Consider the following 19,140-nt stretch of genomic DNA (forward strand, 5'->3'; position numbering starts at 1 on the left):
AGCTAGTTAATACAAACGAACCCGAAGATTGGGCATTAAATGACAAGGATATAAAAGGTTTTGAAATAAATAATAGTAAAGGCAGAAGAACCCTAGCTATCTGGTTCCTCACCCATGGGTTCGGGTGTTTTAGCACGTCTATGCTTTCGTGGTTTGGAGTGGTCAGTAGGCAAATTAAAATCCCTCCGCATTTTTGTACGAAGTCCTGGAAGGGCATAATTGACACGCTTTCTCTCTCGTCTACTTCTTCCATCATTTAATTCCTCGGAGGCGGAGCGACTCTGCTGTTCAGGACTACTGGGTACCACTGTTTTATTTGTGCTTCCTGGAGGCCTTCCTCTTTTCGTTTTTTTTAAGGGTGGTTCTTCCTTTTTTTCCTTTACTATATTTTTTTCATCTTTTGCATGCGTTTCGAAAAACCTCAGATTGGTTACCGTTGACAGCAATTGGAGATTGTCATACAGGGACTCTTGATTGTGCTGGTTGTGCGTTGAATTTGGTGTTTTCTTTGATGAAACTCTATTAGGTGACGCACGGTTGTTCAAGATTCCCTGAAGCCAAAGCGGATTAGAAGCTGTTGAGTTATCTCCGCTAGTCACCAGTCCACCGTTCCGAGGCGGCTCACTTGAAAATCTACCATTCGAATTTTTTAAAGTGCTTAATGGCTCATCGCTCTCCGATGTGTCTGAATTGGCGGGTAGCCTTGATAAGGAGCTTTTCCTCTTTTCAGGAAGAACTTGTGAGTGCGGATGAGTGTTGACTCTATGTGATTCTTGTAATTTTATGTCGGCTGTATGCGAGTATAACTCCGGCGTAGGGATTGATTGGGAAACTGACTTTTCGGGATTTTGTATCATCTCAGAATTAGTAGGATAGGTTGACGGAGTATCAGATTGTTTTGGGGATGAAGGCTGATGTTCTACAGCCCGAGAAACCTGATCTAATGAACGACTTTTTGTTTGTTGTTGAATAGGATTAGTATCATTACTTATTCCTATTACTTGCGGTCCTGAAGCATTTGATTTACGATTCAGTTTTGCCTCAACGGAAGCTTCATTAGTAGTATTGAAAGGAGTGGAGGATGCCATGTGCCGCTCAGCATTAACAGGGACGATATCCGAGTTTCTCGAATTTATATTATTCAAAGTTCTCGAGCTTAAATCAATTGTTTGGTCGTGCAAGTCATCATGAACATTGATTTCATTCGTTTCGACAGATTTTGGACCGTTGGAAATTAATTGGTATGATTTCCTGCCATTTGAGGAATCACGGGTTTCTTCTCTTCGCTCATTGTGAGACCTCGCTTCGGCAGGTCCACCGGTACTTCTTTCTTCGGAAATTTCTTTCTCTTTGTTTGTTTCGTGGTTCTCAGTAAGTGAACTGGACGCTTTTTTGGAAGCGTTAATCGAATGGTCGTTTTGGTTACCACTATTGTCTAATAAACAACTCAAATTTTTTATAGATACGTCCTCATTAGCCTCTTTCAATATATCCTCTGTTTCTTTAACAAAAGTTTCCTAGTAAATTGGTTAGAAGTTTTAGGAAACACTATAAACAGTATAACGCCTTACCTCATCAAGATCTTCTTCGTCCGTTTCAACTTCTCTTGTCGACTGAGATTCCCAAGCTTGAAAGAATTCTATTTCAAGTTAATATATCAGAAATCAAAATGCTGTATTACCTTGAGCATCTTGACGATATTGACTTATTGATTTTATAAAAGTTTCGGCTTCCCCTTGGCATTTTGACAAAAGTGAATTAACCTTCTCCTGTAGTCCTTCGTTTTTAATCTGCTGAGACTCCAATTGTTCTTCTAAATTGATTGCAACGGATCTAAGGTCAATGTTTTCCGACAGCAACCGTTCATTTTCCAATTGAAGATCCTTAATACGGGCCGACTGGGCTTTGCTTATTCTGAATTGAGTGTTATTAAACCACTGATGAATTTATGAAAACTACTTACCGTATTATTTCCTTGTATTGTCGAAGCTGCTTTTTCTTAGCTAGCAATGTTAGCAGACGTTATTTCATTTCACGTACATTCTTCCAAACTCAAAGAAGGAGATGCTGTTGACATTGTCTATTATTTTTTTCAGTCAATTCCATCTACTATTTATTTTTGACCCGAAGTATTCAATATCAAGTGCTGTGTGCTTGTTTAATGGTGTTGAGGTACAAGCAGTTGACGCTGTCGTCGAAAATGTCAAAGTTGACAGTTTGTGAGGTTTTGAGATTATGAAAGTAAATGTAGAAAAAGTTAACTGACTGAGGAATTACAGCGTTTAAAAATAATAATCTATACTTAGTAACGATGAAAGCCATAAAATTACTACTTAGTGGTAAATTAATAATTATATTAAACTACTAGATTTGTATTCACGTAACTTTAGTATACCATTCTAATTCTTCTTGCTATTATAACGAAAGTAAAAGGAAATGACTAGCCTTATAATCCCCAATTATTAACTTCGTTGTTTAATTCCTCTTCTACGTTGTCATTGTCGTCCCATTCTTGCATCCACTCTTCATCAAGTTGATCCTCGGTTTCGACGTCTGAGGGAGCAGCATCAGATCTCTCAAGAGAAAGAATAGTATTTGCAGAGCTCCTTTTTGTCTTTTCACTGTCAAAAGAACCTTGATTTTTAGGAATTCCTTCAAATTGATTGGCGTTATTTTCTTTTGGTCGAGGTGTGGAAGCCGGACGGAAGAAGATGTTAAGAAACGACTTGCTAGGAACTTCAACTGATGTTTCTTCTTCTCCCTCATTAAAATCTTTGATTCGGTTTAGGAATTTCTGAGTGACTTCTTCGGATGATATACGTAAAGACCTACAGTATGGTTAATAAACGATCTAACTTATTTAGTTCCATACTCATTATCATCGACCAATAAAGGTACTATGCATGGAAGGAACTTTGTGGCCAGTTCCTTTGCTGAAAAATAGGCAGCTGTGGCTAACATAACATCCAAAGTAGCTTTTCGGGCATCAGCAATAGGATCTTTCAGTGATTTAGACAATGCGGCTACTAAAACACGTGTTCGAATCTATTTAAATTAGACATCTTTCATCCATGAAACCCTTACGTGTTGGTCCAAGTATTCCGAAATCTTTCCAAGGCATATGATTGAATTGATCCTAATGGACGGTTGAGCATCATTCTGTAATAGGGCAAGTGTGCGCAATAGGTCGTTATTCAATGCCTTCTTAGAAATCTGTCACAAAGTTAGAAAGATAATGTTATATAATCTGGCTGCTTACTTTCGATGCTATGGCGGAATAAAGCAAAATTGCTGAGAACTTCAGTTTTGGATCATCAAGCCTGACAAAGTTGCAATATAATAGAAAAGCATCATCACTTGTTAAGGTTGGCGGCAGAAAATCGTTATGCTTATACAGCGCATCCACTAGCAAGGACCGTACTCGATTATTTGCAGTTTTCAGGCATGATAAAAGAGGGATTCCAAAATCTTTTTCAAAATCCTTATTATCTTTTATAGTAAATGCTATTGAAAATAAAAGTTCTGAAGCACTAGTAGATGTACCTAAAACATTAGCTAGCCGCAAAATCAACGATGTCTTCATACCTGACTTCAGGCTCAAAAAAATCACAGGCAAGACTTTTTTTTGAAGATAATTTGGAGATAGGAAAGTTAAATTGGTTTTTAGTAATCTGTAAAAACAATAAGTAAACAATGCGTAAGCACGTAAAACACATACTCAAAAAGCTTTTGACAATCAGCTGGATCCTGGATTTGCATTTTATTTATCATGTCCACCAGGACGATAAAATTGGACCGAAAAAACCCACCAGGTCTTTCACCCAGTCGTAAAAATTCAGATATACTAATTCTTTGTTTGGAATCCTGTGAAACCAATTTTTTTAATGAGTTGTGTATACTCTGTATTCGTCAGATATTGTTTATCGTGCGTAACGTATGAACGGAATACTTACAGCAGGGATATTCTCTCTTTGGTTAAGGTCAACAGCTTTAGTATTAGTTGAATTAAAAACTTGGTAGACCAGATAAGTAAACTCGATGCAATCTACTTGTGAAAATTCTCTATACACAAGTTAATGCCAAATCAGCGAAGATTTTTGATAGAACTTACCGGTGTAAAACAAGATCCCTCACACCGGAAGAGGCTAATGAGTTGAAGGGATTTAGTATTTGAAAGTTTTTCTAATCCCGTTAGGCCTGTACAGAAAAAAAATACGTACTTTGAAGGTATTAGGATTAGAGCCAGCTAGAAAAAAGTCACCCAATACCCATTCGTAACTTTCATTAAGATAAATAGAAGACAGCTGAACATTTCCATGAATTAAATTTTGTTCCTCAAGGAAAAACAACGCAGACTGTGAATGAAGGTTAGCAATTAGCTCCAACAGTGCCTTTTTCGCCAACATACAGCTACTCTCCATAAACCGCATATTTTATGGTAATTATTAGATGAACTCAACTCATCTATTAATGGTCGGACAACTTCAGTAGCTATGTAAAGTGTAGTAGACTAAGTCAAAAAGTAGATTAGTAAATGAGTTTTACCATGTATGGACATACATCCTTATAAGTTGCCAGTATTTTTATTATGCAAGGATGCCGGATAACTTTGAGCTGATCAGCGGATTGTTCAGTAAGCTTTACCAACTCGGGATTTGCTGCAATTGGAATAGAAAAGATGCTGCACTGTTCACCCGTTTGCTAAATGATATGTGTAAGTATGGGCAAATATAATAACTCTTATGATTATCAGCATGTATACCTTTATTCTTCCGTTATGTAGAGTCCACAACGATCCTATCGCCAATGGTACTTTCTGATCTAAATCATAAGGAAACATAAAGTTTGCCTTTGAAATGAGTGATGCTGCAGATTTTAAGAAATCCATTTGAATATATTAATGCTCTACAGAATTCAGACGTAAGTAAGCTTTGAAAAAGATTCAAGTAACGCAGATTCTACGTTTTTGGGAAATAGCAATTTGAAAAGACGTAAATGAAGCAGACTCAAAAATGTATAATTTCTTAAACCACCTTTGAAATAATATGATTAGGCAGCTTTGAAAGGCTTCAAAGGTAGTGAGTGTCCTAGCTACCTTACTCGCAAAGTACTATGAGGGTGTTTGCAGATGTGAATACCTTAGAAACCAACTCATAGAAAGCCACAAGGCCAAATAGTGATTACCTGTAATCTTCAATCTTTAAAATCAATATTTTTAGGTAAAACAATCCCTATCGTGTAATATCGCTAGCTGAATATTTTACATTTTTATAATTGATATATATTTTTTATTATCCTTTCGTAGTAACGAAGGCCGTGTGGTTTAGATGGTTATAATTTCTGCTTAACATTAAATGTTCGCAGACGGTCCCAAGTTCGAGTCTTGGCACGGTCATAGCCTTCGTTTTTTTTTTAAGGTTGTACCCGAATGGAAGGTTATATTCGAGCAATTTATTAAATTTATTTATTAATCGAATTGCACGAAAAGAGAGGTATGTTTTGTAACTGTCGTAGCCATGTTTATACGTTGTATGATTGTATGGCTACCAAACTTATTGAGCCAAACCTGTCGATTCTCCTATGCTCGGCTTCTATAGCTTTCTAAATTAAGTTCAGTAATTCATCCTTTTGCCTTTTTCTCTTTAAATTCCTGCATCTTCCGTTGCTTAGAAATTGTAATACTCTTTTGTATCATTATAGTACAATTTTCGAATTGTCATAACTGGTATACGATATTACTAATATCTTGATAATATTATTGTATAAAAATAAGGATTCGTGAATGTAATGAATAAACAAAGAAAATACTATTAGACAAAGACTTTGTTACAAATTATAAAAAATGCAAATTACCTGGCAAATCTCCAGATTGGAAGATTTGACTGATCTAGCTAAATAAAATTGTTCATACAACTTACTTAGCGAATCAGATCCCTGGAAGCTATTACTATTTTTCTATAGTACAAACGCATCCAATCTATAAGTCAAATATACAATTTTATGAATTGTTATTACTTACATCTTTTCCACTGAATACTTATTCTCATAACAAGTGAGATTCGTCCTGTGACACTGTCATAACTGGTATACGATATTACTAATATCTTGATATTATTATTGTATAACAATAAGGATTCATGAAAGTAATGAATAAACAAAGAAACTCTTGAAACAAAGAGTTGAAAGAAGACAAAGAAAATACTATTAGACAAAGACTTTGTTACAAATTATAAAAAATGTAAATTACCTGGCAAATCTTCAGATTGGAAGATTTGACTGATCTAGCTAAATAAAATTGTTCATACAACTTACTTAGTGAATCAGATCCCTGGAAGCTATTACTATCTTTCTATAGTACAAACGCATCCAATCTATAAGTCAAATATACAATTTTATGAATTGTTATTACTTGCATCTTTTCCACTGAATACTTATTCTCATAACAAGTGAGATCCATCCTGTGACAGACACGAATTTAAAAATTATAAGTGGATTTGCAATATATAACAATATGCTTATATTTATAAAGGTAATATTGTTTACAAATACATACGCTCATATGCTATAATATAATTTGCTAAATTGTTTTTATTGTTCTAATACTGGTTAAATCTTAAGTTTTGAGCATATGCTTTTAGTTATTATCATACCCAGCAGTAGAGCAAGAAGGATAATGAACGATAAAGTATTCCATTTAAATTATTATTATTAAGCATAAACTCCATTTAGTTGGTCTATCTATGCACTACATTCTCTCAAACTTTGACTCAAACTATGGAGCACCAAAGCTAGTGTAGTCAATCGAAATGTTTAGTTAAGTAAATATACGATTGTATATTCTTTTTATATTCATTGAGAGACTTTTTATATAAAGAAAGCGATACGATTATCATCAACTCGTTTTCTTCACTCTACCTAACTAATTGTACGCCTCTGTCCTTTCACAAATGGTTAAACTAAGACTGGTTTTTTTGGCCATTGCAGGACCTAAAAATGAGCAATTGTATCTGGAAGTTTTTGACTCTCTAGAAAAGTCATTATTATCAAAGTACCAATATTTGAGCGAGCTAAGTCTGGACGTTATTCAAGATTTGGTTCAAAATCCAGAAAGGACTTCCAATGATTGTTTCTTGGGATTATTGGGAGTAGAAGAGGATATAAGTACATATGCTTTTTGCAGCAACACTAATGTGAAGTTCATTTTGGCAGTTCGTTCATCTGATTTCGTAGTGCGCGAATCAGAAATCCGACAGGTAAGAAGAAATCAATAAACAATGCTTTCACTTGTGATCTGTTACTAACACGCTAACTTAGCTTCTTCGGAGAATTTATACTATTCATACTCATGCTGTATGCAATCCATTTTCCCTGGAACTGACTCCCGACACTCTTAAGCAATCCCTTTATTTTAATGAGACGTTACAGCAGTTGAGTTTAGACTGGAACAATCAATAAGTCTTATATGAATTAAATTGAAGCCACTTTTGTTTCTCTTTCTTTTTAAATGCTTAATACGTCCAGGATGCAGTTTGAATCAGCAAGAAACACTTTTTTCATAAAACTATATGTACATCATTCTATTTCGTGTTATTAACTTAACTTAATTATCACATAACTTTAACTTTCTAAGTAATAAGTAATGGTAATAATATAAACTAAAAAAAAAGCAAGATCCATTATACCTTTTATCTTCAAGCCATATCATAAACCTGCAATGAGCCTGAATCTCCAGAGCGGGTAATCAATGATAAGACCATTTGTCGCAGCCAAGCATTTCGAACTGCATGGTCGTAACGTTTTTGGCTTAAAAATTGAGGACATCCTCGGATTAATCGAAAATCGGTTTCCCCATGGATGTCTAAATATGGGGCAGGCACGACCATACCGGCACCACTAATTCCGTCTAGAAATAGAATTCCACACATTTTAATTAAAAAGTAAATACCTATGCCATCAGAGCATTCTCTGGAGTGAACATTACACTCACCAGGCTGTCTTTGTGCTGCAGTAGTAGTTTGGCGAGCGCTAAAACAAACCACACTTCCACATTGCAAACACACCGCTGGTAAAATTGGAGTTTTATGACACATGCAGCAAATAGATTCTTGCATTATATCCATCAAATTTTCCAGCCTAGATGGAAGCTTCAAAAGTTCATATACGCCAGGATATTCCAGTCTTGGCTTACCAATCGATGTGTTGTTTTCAGCAAAATGTTGGCACCAGCCATCGATAATCTGCATTTGTTCTGGGGACTGTTGACTTCCTAAGCTTGTGTATACTTCATCCAAAGTAGGAAGCTCCATAAGCTCACAAAGTTGCGTAAGTTCGGTCTTTTCATTAAACGTGCCATCACCAGAATCCTCAAAATAGACATTCAAAAGACTGTAATAAACCAAAGAGACTCTTCTTAAAAATGGGAGCATAAACTTCTCAACCAGTGTCAATAAATTCAAAAGAGCAACGTTGCTTTCTAAGATGTGGCACTTCGCTTCATAGCCGCAAGCACGGAATACATGACTACAGAAATGATAGAATGCACTCTTAGCAGTATCGCTATACTCAAGCGAAGGTTCGCCAAAAGTATCTATTTGCTCCACACAGGAGCTAGTCTCGACCACAATTTTGCAAATATTAGCAACATAGTAAAGTCCTGTGTAATAGAAAATGCGACTCTGCTTCTCATTTATAATCATTAGAGCAATAGTTTTAACATACTCATTGAATACATCTGAAGAAAGTAAAGGTTTAAAACAGCCCGCTTCAAAACTATCCGGATTTTGGAGCATACGTTCCTTAATATCGGATTTCCCGTAAAACAGTTTACAAAGCTGACGATTCTGGGTTTTAATGAAGTCAGAAGCCGTAGCATCAGAACTAGCAACCTTATAGCATAAGCTTTTCATGACCGTTTCAGCAAATGATAAGAGAAATGCTGAATTGATGGAACCGATATCGCTTATCCAGATTGGAGCTTCATGACTTTGACTAGTAGGTGTACCACGGTAAATGACTTCTACTGAAGCAAGGCTATAGCTCAACGAATCCAACAATTCATCTGGCAAGCTTCCCTTTGATGAATTACCACCATTAAGTTTTGACGCCGAGAATTCCATAACAGAGAAATAGCGTCGTAAAGCGTCCTGATTATCGCCCATAAGGTTTTCCTCCTTCGGTATGACAGCACTTTGACTTGTGTTAATCCAAGGACGGTTCAAAGAACTCTCAGCAGCTTTTCTTACAATGTCACTGCTTGTGGAAGTCATATGATATTCAAAGCTTTCACTATCTTTGACAGAAAAACTACTTAAGAATGCTTCCATATCTTTATCGGCACCAAAGTCGTTAAGACGAAGACAGAGTCTAGGTGTATGAGCAGTAGGAATTATTACATTTGATAAATAGCCACAAAGAGGGCACATAAAATACCGAGTTGCAGGAGTGGTTTTATGCTTGTCATTTATATACGTGGAAGGATCACTTCTTCTGAGGAGCCTTGAGTTGGCATATGTGTCAAAACACTGAGTGTGCATAAGATGACCACAACTAGAGACATAAATACCTTCAAAATTATGATTCACGGGATACGCTCCTAAAATGCGAGTCTTTGTTTCATGTAAAGCAACTTTTTCAGCTTTTTCGCCAAATGGACGGTCAGGCAGTTGGGCGTTAAAATTAGAAGGTATGGTAAGTAACTCTTGAAGAATATGCTTTGTATTCGCTGTCTCTCTTAAAAAGCTGCTTTTATTAATGGTGCCTAGCATTCCATATGGTGCTTCTTCATTACAACTTTCTTGGCACAACAAGCAATTTCCACGCAAATGTTCATGTTGTTTGAATGGTTGTCCATACGTATCCGCAAACTCATCCTCATCATCAATGTTAAAATCCGTATTTTGTGCCATAAAGGAGGCTTGTTGTGCTCGGAATTGCTGCATTATGTTTTTCTGTTTTTCCAGTGCAATCCGCTTTTTCTCTTCCACGCTCTTTGCTTCATCCATAGCTGGCTGCTCAACTCTCGACCCTTCAGGAATTACCCGAGTATGTTGTAAGATACTAGCGCAAGTAGTAGTGTCAGATCTTTTCAAAATATTCAAAAAGTGATTGGCCTTTGGATGTAATGATTTTAATTTGGAAGAATTAATGATGTCAAGGCACAACTCGGCCAAACAATAGCTTGAATGATCGCTTTCTTGATTATCCGTAGAAATTGGCTGTCCAAGACAATGCTTCGTGTAAAACGTCGTAGAGCCGGTAAAGTCGTTGATTCTAGAGGCAACTAAACAAAGTTGAAGAGTTTCGTTAATAATGGTTTCACTAACGTCCACATTTTCGTGTTTATTTAAAATAAGAAGAGCATATTCCAGAGAGCGAAGAAGGGTTAGGTAAAAAACATCAGAGTTTACTAGTGCAAAGAAAATATCTTGACCGTTCTTCTCAAGAAGCTTAAAATTGGGTTCAATAACGGCAGCCTCCAAGGGGACGCTATATTTATCAGACAAGCGTTTCTTCAGAACAGCCTCGGCCTCTTCCCTTTCATTTTTAGAATAGTAAGAACTATAAGGATTTATTAAGTCAAAGTATTCATCCTTGAGTGTATATAAACCGAAATCGTGAAGACCATCAGGTGGTTTATAGTTAGTCATTTCTTCTCTAATTGAATCAAATGATGAGTCTTCAACTAAATTGTTTGAAATCTTGTATATGAGTGCCGAATAAGCCAAAGGTCCAAAACATAATTCGTGGGCTAATCTAACGCGAATTGTGTCTTGAATACTCATTTTCAATAAGCTTTCTCGTTCGGTTGTTAAAGTAATCATAAATTTCAACAATGATCCAAGAAGTTTAGGTATTTTCTCGGAATCGTAATGTTCATGTTCACTAAATTTTCTATCAAGGACCCAATCGGTAAACTCAAACCTTTGTAGTATAGCCTTCATACCTGCATCTGGATTGACTTCCGAAAGTACTTTCTGTATTAAAAGTATGTCTTTGTCAAAAGTATATTCTCTGTTTCCTGGGAAGGGTTCACGAAAATCTTGAAGATACACATAGAGCTGACGATAGAAACGAGTAGTAAGCAAGAGATTATGCCCATTTCGAACCCAAAGGTTGGCATCTACCTGCATCAGGAAAGCAACGACTCTTAAAGGATGATCAATCAATGCAAAAAAGGTACCCTGATCAAATAAATCCAAAATTTCTGAATCACAATTAGAGAGCACCGTCGCCAAAGCCCAATGTAGAGGATGATTAAGGCTTATAGGGTCGACTGAAACAGAGAAAGGTTTAAGAGGAAGCCGAGAATCATATGAACCATTAGGAATGCAATCCAGTGGTTCACGGGGATCGGAAACATCATCTTTAGGATCAACAATCGCTTTTACCAAAACTTGAATAGCTTGAAGCAAATCATTGCTTGTTGCAGTTGCATAACAAGAAGCCACTTGCTCGCTTAATTCTGCCAATCTGAGCAAAAGAAAAATGTTTTTTAAACGTGTAATATCCCACTGAACATGTGAGTGTGTAGCACGTTTTTGAGGAGAGTTACCTTGAAAAACGCGTAACAAGTCAACCCATTGGTGGATATAACGAGAATCCTTAGTGACCAATTTCTTAACTTGAGGAACTTGAAGCAAGTACTTCAAGTCATGGAAAAGATTAAATGTTCGACGGCTCTTTAAAACTTGCTCGTTTAATTTTATCTTTTGCACCCCTTCGGTATCACCAGCACTTGGCTGTACAAGAAGAGAAACCGCTGCAGAATTTATATCAGTTAACAAATCGTAGTCCTGAACGACGGTCTCAGCAATGCTGGGAGTGGTAAAAAGCTGAACAGAAAGGAACATGACTGAACGGTCTGGTTCTCGATCAGCTAGTACGAATGCAGTGGCAAGATGTTTGTAATGAATAGCAAATCGTATACCCATAAGCCTTTTGAAAGCCAAGTTCCTATTAAACGGAACAACGTAAAGTCGTGATAGTAGAGTCCGCAATTCCTTCCAAAACTTCAAGTCAAAAAGTAATAAATAATCCAAACGAAGAGTAAGATAAGGAGACTCAGCTACATCTTTAAAATTCGAAGGTTTATACGAATCAGGTTTTTGCCAGTATGAGTTTTGTAGGGGAACCTGAAAAGTCATATTGGGACGTGGCCTTCGACGTGCAGTAATAATCTGGCGCAAGTTATTTAATAGCTGGGGATTGAATTCTGGTCTTATCGTAACCACGGTCTGACCAGCATTCGGTGGGGGAGGCAAAGGCGTTCTAGCTTGTTCTGGAGTGGTTTGGTCGGTATTGCCTTGTGCACCATTATGTTCCTGAACACCAGTCTCTCCTTCCTCTTCTTGTTGCTCTTCTTCTTCTTGTTCGTCATTAACGTCATTCATCGGGGAGTCTATAGCATTTTCGTCATCTAAGTCATTCAGTAGCTCACGCTCAGCTTCTGAATCCATAGTAATAGCATTTTCATCATCTTCATCATCATTTTCAGGACCAGTAGTTGGATTAAACCCCATTTCAGCCGTTTCTGCTGCCTCAGCTTCATTATCTTCGGTTTCCATGGCGGTAATGTCGGTAGGCATATTATTGTTTTCAAGGTTGGCAATAACTCCCAAAAGTTCCTCAGCAGCATAAAATTCATCTTCACTGTCATCATCGTTCGCAATTTCCAACGGAAGATTGTTAAAATTCAAAGACGGGTCTGTGGGTTTCTCTAAACCAGGAGACCACTGCTTCAACATTTCATTGCAAAAGACAGTTTGGATGTAATTTGGAAAATAGCATACATGAGAGTCTAACAAATCCTCAAGCCAATGTAATAAAGTACTGCAGTCGTCCTCGCGAAAGAAATCTCTAGCAGATCGAACATTAACTGCAAGATTATTGCTGGAAATAATCCTAGCAATTCTCAGTAGCTCTTGAATAGAGGTAGAAGTTTTTATAGAAAACCTACCGATAGAATCTACACGTTGAGCTACTTGCAAACCAAAGCTTTCGCTAGCAGTATTCACTGCACGTTGAACACAATGAACAACTCCCTCAAACGTATTAAACTCGTCATTCCAAAGCATTACGCGGAAAACATCACAGGACTTGTCAACAGCACCATATTTAGCAGTGCTTAAACGTGACGCCTCCTCGTCAGCCAAAATACCTTCGATGGACTGTTGGGCTTTCAAATTGATAGATGAACAAGAAAAAACATCAAGCACGAAATCAAGTACTATTCGAACTGTCTCAGTAATGGATTTTTGTAATTCAGAGGGGATGCACTTTTCAGGAGAAGAGTCATCTTTAATTTCTGAATGACTATGAATTTTACAGGGAAGGTCAACTTTCCAAGCCTCAGGATCTCCGCAATCACAGACGCCACTGAAAGAAGTTGATATAGAAACGTGCGTTTCATGACCCTCATGATTTGTGGAACGAAAGCAAGGTGCGCACAATACACAGGTACTGTCAGCTCCGCAAGTTTTGCAGCGATAGATAACTTCGCCATCTCGAAAGACATGACCGCAAACTTCACTTCCAGTACCCTTGTTTTGCAATTCATTAAAGTACTCGGGGTCGGCTCGCTGTGCATTTGAAAGAGAAAAACTCGATGTAATGCTCTGTGGCTGATTTTTTAAGAAATATTTCCAATTGTTTTCATCGTAATTCAACAAAGATTGATATACTTCCTGTAAAAGATGAGCCTTTGACTCATCGTTGGAATCATATGCGTGTCTTTCTGCACTCTCCAAGAGATACTTCTGTAACCGACTCGGAGTAGATGGTGCAGTCTGCTGTGAAGGGTTGTGTTCTGTCATGAACGACAAGTATAATAGGTATGAAATAGGAAACTTGCAAAATCCAAAAAGTCGGGGAAAGTAAAGTGACCTAAGTAGTAGTGCTTAAGTACTTTTTCTATATAAAAAAATAAAAATAAAATAAAGGTAACTGGGTACTACTCAATAGATGTACAGTACAACAGTTTCCAAGTGTAAATTTGAGGTATATTTACCACTTTCCTTAGTATCTACTAAAGGAAGTATAGGAGCGCATACACTGATATCGCTGAACTTAATCCAATCGTCTTAAAAAACTTATCGCTCTTTTTCGCAAAATAAAATTCAATAGAAATTACACAAAATATGCTATCGAATTCAATTTTTTTGCTTCCTATTTGACCTTACTCTTTATGGCTAAATGACAATCGTCTTAACCAAGGTAGGAAAGACGTATTATGCTGGGTAACGATGTGACTTGAGTGTGCAGTTGAAATTTTCAAAGTGTTTTTATCGGCAATAGAATTAATCAAGTGATATCGAGGATATATAATCTTCTATAAACAAACTGATCATTTTTGGATTGTTCCTACTAATCAATACAAAATTCACAATGCTTTTAAAAAAAGATATTCTATCAAGCTTTCTTGGTTTGCTTCAACATTGTAGGACAAAACGAAAAGTTTAAAAGTTAAAAAAAGTGTCACGAACCGGGATCGAACCAGTGACCAACAGATCTTCAGTCTGTCATGCTCCCAACTACACCACCGCGACTTTCATTAAGCAGTGTAGTATACAGAAAAATCTATAGTAAAACTTATAAATTCAAAAATGCAGTTGCAATAAAAGAATCCCTAACGCTAGAATGAAAAAGTATTGCGTTGGTGATTTCTTAAGTTCATAAGGGTGAGTTTTTTTTTTTTTTTTTTTTTTTTTTTATTCTCAAACCTTGCTATTTTATGACATTTTGAATGAGGACCAGATAAATTGTTTATTTGGTTTTGAACGTTTTCGAAATGGAGACTGGATTGAACACGAAACCGAAAAAAAGGTTGGGAAAATGAAATTAAAAATAAATGCATATGTCACTATTCCATATCAAAAGCTAACCTTTGAATTTGCTTCCTGTACTCGGTTTAGTAAAATCTCAGCATTTGTTTACTACGAAAAAATAAAATAAAGATAAAAGAAAAATAAGAAAATGAATTTTAAAATCAAAAACTTAAGGGCCCAACCGGATTTGAACCAGTGACCTGGGGAGCTGCAATCCCTCACTCTACCACTGAGCTATGAACCCTTGTCTGATTGGTAACTAAAGAAAAAATATATATAGCTAAAATAGTAAAGCTGAATGAAGCCCGATACAAAACAATAAATAATGGAAATTAGAAAGCATTGTTTTGAATGTATATGATACGCCTTCTGTTTAAATTACTTCCTTGATGAGGATAGGTGTAAAGCATTGTGCCATACGCACCTGCATCATTCATCAAAGACTGTGGTGTACATTCTTGGCTTTTAAAGATTTCGCGTCTTTTCAAAAATAAGTGCTTACTCCAAATACCTAATTTGAATAAAATCCTCATATGCTGTAAATCAATTGCATTTTATTACTGTTCGCCTCTTTAATTATACTACAGCTATTTGTACGGGCATCAGTTAACGCTCTTGGTTGTTACAACAAAATGGAAAGAAGTCAGTTCATCGTAAGTTTCCAATGTCGGTTTAGTTAATTGATTTTATGAGTTTTAGAATAGCTCAACCATATTCAATAATGTGTCACTTGGTATTATTTCATCTTCACAATGAGGAAGAAGGTCACAAATTTTTTCAAAAGTTTCCATCCGAAGTCTCCTTAAATCTTCGAATCCTATTTTATCTTTGAAAATACCTGTAATGATTCCAACCCAAAACGTTTGACTTTGTTTAAACTTTGGCTGTAATTCAGTTTGTAGGTAATATACGGCCTCTACTGGATCCTTATATTTTAGCTCGTAAAACCTTTCAATGTTAACTTTTGTTTTTACGATTGACTTACCTTTGAATGTACAGTTCTAATAGGATCTGTTCATAAATTGTATCTTGACCCCATTCTTCGTTGATTTGGAGTTTCCAAAAGTCTTTCAGTTTCATCGGTTTTAAGGGATGGGAGCTAGCATTTCCTCCGGATATGTAAAATGTTCCAGTTTCCCAATTGACTGCCAAAGCATGACCGAACCTGTCGTAAATTAGCTCCTTCCTAGAGCAAATAGGTCTTACCTTGCACAAGGATGTGGATCACCGATTTTTTCATTTATATCTATAACCTTTTTCCACTGTTTCTGTTCGATATAATAAGCCCATATACTTGGTTGTAATATTTTGTGATACTCCCGTTGCTCATATCCATAGAAAGCAAAAATCCTCTTGTTTTCTTCATCAAGTGAACTCCTTTGACAAAATGCCGGATAAGGACAATCCTTGTCACGTTGAGACCAGTCGTAGCTTTGTGCTTCCCAGGTGGAAGTGTCAATGATATGCATGTCTGCGAGAAATTGTTGGTCATGCGTTTGCCCACCGAAGATATAAAGAAGACCTTCATCTACTGCGTATTCCATACAGTGGCCCATCCTTTCGGTAAGCAATTTCATATTGGCATCCAAAGATTTAAAAGCAATAACCTTTCTTTCCCAAATGCCATAATCTACATAATATAAATAAAAGGTCTCAAAAACCAAGTCCCCTGGATCCCATTTGCATCCTCCGCAGATATACAGTATATTCTCCTTTTCGTTCAAGGCCATAGCCTGGTCAAAGATAGCCATTGGACCTAGCATTAAAGACGTGTCTTTCGACAAGCAAGTCCACAATCCTTCTTTTATATTGTATTTCCAAAAATCTGGCTTGACGTCTGGGCTTACAAGATTTCCTCCTGCAGTGCCAAAATAGTTACCGAGTAAATAAATACATTGACGCGAAGAATCTAATATCATTCGATGACATACACGTTTTCCTGGAGGTCTTAATTGGTTAGCATTATAAAATCAATTACAACCATACTGGTTAGATCCTAAGAGACTCCAACTTTGAGTTTCGACGGAGAATTTCCAAAAGTCAGAAAACGTCTCAATTCCGTCCCATCCACCGTAATGGTAAATACACTTGTCCTATTTTGTTTAGCTTAAAAAAAGGGGATATATAAAGAAAACTTACTTGGGAATTATAAACCATCTGGTGTCCACTTCGAGAACCAAATCCACGTCCGAGCTTAGATATCTCCTGAGCAAGTAATTTTGGCTGCGCTTCCTTCCTCCATTTCTGACTTATTTCCTTCCAGACTTTCTCTTTAAATAAAATAATGGCTTTACACAAGTCGCCTGACTCGCAAATAGCATTGTAAAGCAGGTTTAATGGCGAAAGCATATACGGAATTTGGTAATGGTGAGCAATAGCTGAACAGACCTGACTGTTGCCTTTATATAAAAAATAAGAAAGCAAATATTTTATTGCTTTTGTTTCGAGTTCCTTAACTCGTTGTTTTTCAATCGTCGACAAACAATGGGGAGCATTATATCCATGAAGTTCAACATACCATATACTAAGGTTAAATTCAGGAGCGTGTGCCTGTAAAGGAACAATTTTGATATATTTACAAACGAATGGAAAAAGGCTTGGGTTTTCTTTTTGCGACTGAAGGATGAAGGCTTCTGTATTTGAGTCATTGGTAAGACCTGCTTTTAAAAGTAGTCGAAGATGCCACTGATCTCTCCCTCCATAGACAGCAAATCTAAATTGTTAAAATAAGCACTAAAGATTGGGTATTTAAGTTCAGCATACTCTTTCAAGTTACAGAGATGCGGTGCACAGTATTTTCCAAACGAAATGTCCGTGACCACGCACGGTTCTTTTAATTTTAACAGAACGTACTGCACATCTAATTTTGAAAAGAATTTTGAGTTTGCGCAACTCCAGCGGCTGTCGACTTTTCGAGGTTCATGTTTTGCAATATAGTACGGATGATATTTTCCAGAATAACTAGACCAATCATGAATAGTATAAGGGAGAGTTTTCTTTTCCATTAAATCAAGTACTAAATTCTGGCTTGTTTGGAAGAACCTACCTAACAAGTGGTTTTGTGTAAGTTCTGCAACCGCAAATGTAAACAAACATAGGAAGTGCATTTACGAAGTGCAGCCGATTAATTCTTATGCCTAGGAAATGGGTACTTTTGAAAACTGTTCTATTTTACAAAAGAAAGAAGTATACTTATTAAAACAACGAATTTTCGGTCTTTTTGAGGTTGTTTACTCAACCACCAAATGAACGAACCAAACCATTCAATTAAGGTAATGAAAACATAAAGCACGAATTTCAAAAAAACTAGAGAAAGAAAGGCTTGTACTCTTCTTACTCCTTTAGTTCTTTGTAGTTCAGAGCTGTTATTCGTAAATTATTTGATTCTCAAGCAACACAAACCGAAAGCTGCTTTCCGGTTGTAGACAAGATTAAACAACTAAAAATATAAAAAAGGAATACTTCAAGAGATCCTCCTGCGTACATCTATGCCAGTGTTTACAATGATGATCTCGAAAGGGGTACGTACACACCACACATTAAAAAAAACCATTCAATTCAGGTTGGGTCGAAGCCAAATACGAGTTAAAAATTACTATCTCTAATTTCAATTTGGTTGTCAATTTTATAAGGAATGGTCACGGCAAACTGTTGGAAAAATTAGATTATAACTTTCCTGATACTTTAGTCAAAAAAGTTTCGTATCATCGAATAACAACAGCATTGTTTGCATTAATTAGTAATTTAGTAACATCATACCACTTAGTTATCTGCTACAGGAACTCGTTTTGTTTCTTCACGCTGTTGGTATAACAAGAGATTTGTTTAAATGTGTAGTATACATGGTTGCATTAACAGCTTTTGACGATGCAGCAATAGTTTCTGCTGCTATAGCAATTTTGTATTAGTTGTAGTATTAAGTATTGGTGCTGTAAGTTTCACAATTTATAATATTTTTATCTTCTTATATGGAATGGAGATTCAACGCTCAGCAGAACACAATAGTTCGCCAACGCTTCCTAACTATCAATAAAGGGAAATAAAAGAACTTTTTCACCGCCAACTATGAATGAAGAAATAGAGATAAGACTAATCCTCCTACTTTAGTTTCTTTCATCCCAAAGACAGGGAGTTCTATCTAACCGCGGGAATCAAAATCATAGACTTACTACAACTGTTCTATTAAGTTAGGTATAAATATTTATAATTGAATTTCTTTTTTCAGATGACTGTACTTTCACTACATACGCATTTAAGTCGCCTTTATTATTCTGTTACTTGTCGAGGAACATCCCACAATAAGGGAATTGAAAAGCAT

At 36.4% G+C, this 19,140-nt stretch overlaps 5 protein-coding genes and 3 non-coding genes across 8 annotated transcripts; 2 read left to right on the forward strand and 6 right to left on the reverse strand.

Annotated features, from left to right (window-relative positions):
* Positions 1 to 92: 92 nt before the first annotated feature.
* sgo2 (centromeric adaptor, shugoshin Sgo2) lies at positions 93 to 2,077 on the reverse strand (the record flags this gene model as incomplete). Its single annotated transcript, XM_056181851.1, has 5 exons — positions 93 to 1,517; positions 1,572 to 1,639; positions 1,682 to 1,914; positions 1,964 to 2,003; positions 2,041 to 2,077. 5 exons carry the CDS (start codon positions 2,075 to 2,077, stop codon positions 93 to 95), a joined length of 1,803 nt encoding a protein of 600 aa, XP_056037672.1.
* Positions 2,078 to 2,446: 369 nt separating this feature from the next.
* Positions 2,447 to 4,888, reverse strand: ppk3 (protein kinase domain and HEAT repeat protein Ppk3; the record flags this gene model as incomplete). Its single annotated transcript, XM_056181852.1, has 12 exons — positions 2,447 to 2,828; positions 2,873 to 3,045; positions 3,085 to 3,213; positions 3,260 to 3,543; positions 3,586 to 3,671; positions 3,719 to 3,900; positions 3,954 to 4,062; positions 4,112 to 4,182; positions 4,221 to 4,355; positions 4,409 to 4,510; positions 4,561 to 4,701; positions 4,763 to 4,888. 12 exons carry the CDS (start codon positions 4,886 to 4,888, stop codon positions 2,447 to 2,449), a joined length of 1,920 nt encoding a protein of 639 aa, XP_056037935.1.
* A 424-nt stretch (positions 4,889 to 5,312) lies between these two features.
* Positions 5,313 to 5,395, forward strand: SOMG_20175. The gene is given in 2 exon segments: positions 5,313 to 5,350; positions 5,360 to 5,395. It is a non-coding gene; the product is annotated as a tRNA-Val (tRNA).
* Positions 5,396 to 6,947: 1,552 nt separating this feature from the next.
* tca17 (TRAPP complex subunit 2-like Tca17) lies at positions 6,948 to 7,455 on the forward strand (the record flags this gene model as incomplete). Its single annotated transcript, XM_056181853.1, has 2 exons — positions 6,948 to 7,253; positions 7,315 to 7,455. 2 exons carry the CDS (start codon positions 6,948 to 6,950, stop codon positions 7,453 to 7,455), a joined length of 447 nt encoding a protein of 148 aa, XP_056037670.1.
* A 236-nt stretch (positions 7,456 to 7,691) lies between these two features.
* Positions 7,692 to 13,073, reverse strand: ubr11 (ubiquitin-protein ligase E3 (UBR family) Ubr11; the record flags this gene model as incomplete). The annotated part of the gene is made up of 1 exon (XM_056181854.1): positions 7,692 to 13,073. The coding sequence occupies one exon, from the start codon at positions 13,071 to 13,073 to the stop codon at positions 7,692 to 7,694; it is 5,382 nt and encodes a 1,793-aa protein (XP_056037671.1).
* Positions 13,074 to 14,470: 1,397 nt separating this feature from the next.
* On the reverse strand, positions 14,471 to 14,543 carry SOMG_20176. Its single transcript has one exon. It is a non-coding gene; the product is annotated as a tRNA-Phe (tRNA).
* Positions 14,544 to 14,994: 451 nt separating this feature from the next.
* Positions 14,995 to 15,066, reverse strand: SOMG_20177. Its single transcript has one exon. It is a non-coding gene; the product is annotated as a tRNA-Cys (tRNA).
* A 451-nt stretch (positions 15,067 to 15,517) lies between these two features.
* mde6 (Muskelin-like protein) lies at positions 15,518 to 17,827 on the reverse strand (the record flags this gene model as incomplete). Its single annotated transcript, XM_056181855.1, has 7 exons — positions 15,518 to 15,639; positions 15,661 to 15,770; positions 15,808 to 15,987; positions 16,029 to 16,769; positions 16,809 to 16,915; positions 16,962 to 17,535; positions 17,586 to 17,827. 7 exons carry the CDS (start codon positions 17,825 to 17,827, stop codon positions 15,518 to 15,520), a joined length of 2,076 nt encoding a protein of 691 aa, XP_056037668.1.
* Positions 17,828 to 19,140: the final 1,313 nt, after the last annotated feature.

Source organism: Schizosaccharomyces osmophilus, chromosome 2 (assembly GCF_027921745.1).
Source record: "Schizosaccharomyces osmophilus chromosome 2, complete sequence".
Taxonomy (NCBI): Eukaryota; Fungi; Ascomycota; class Schizosaccharomycetes; order Schizosaccharomycetales; family Schizosaccharomycetaceae; genus Schizosaccharomyces; species Schizosaccharomyces osmophilus.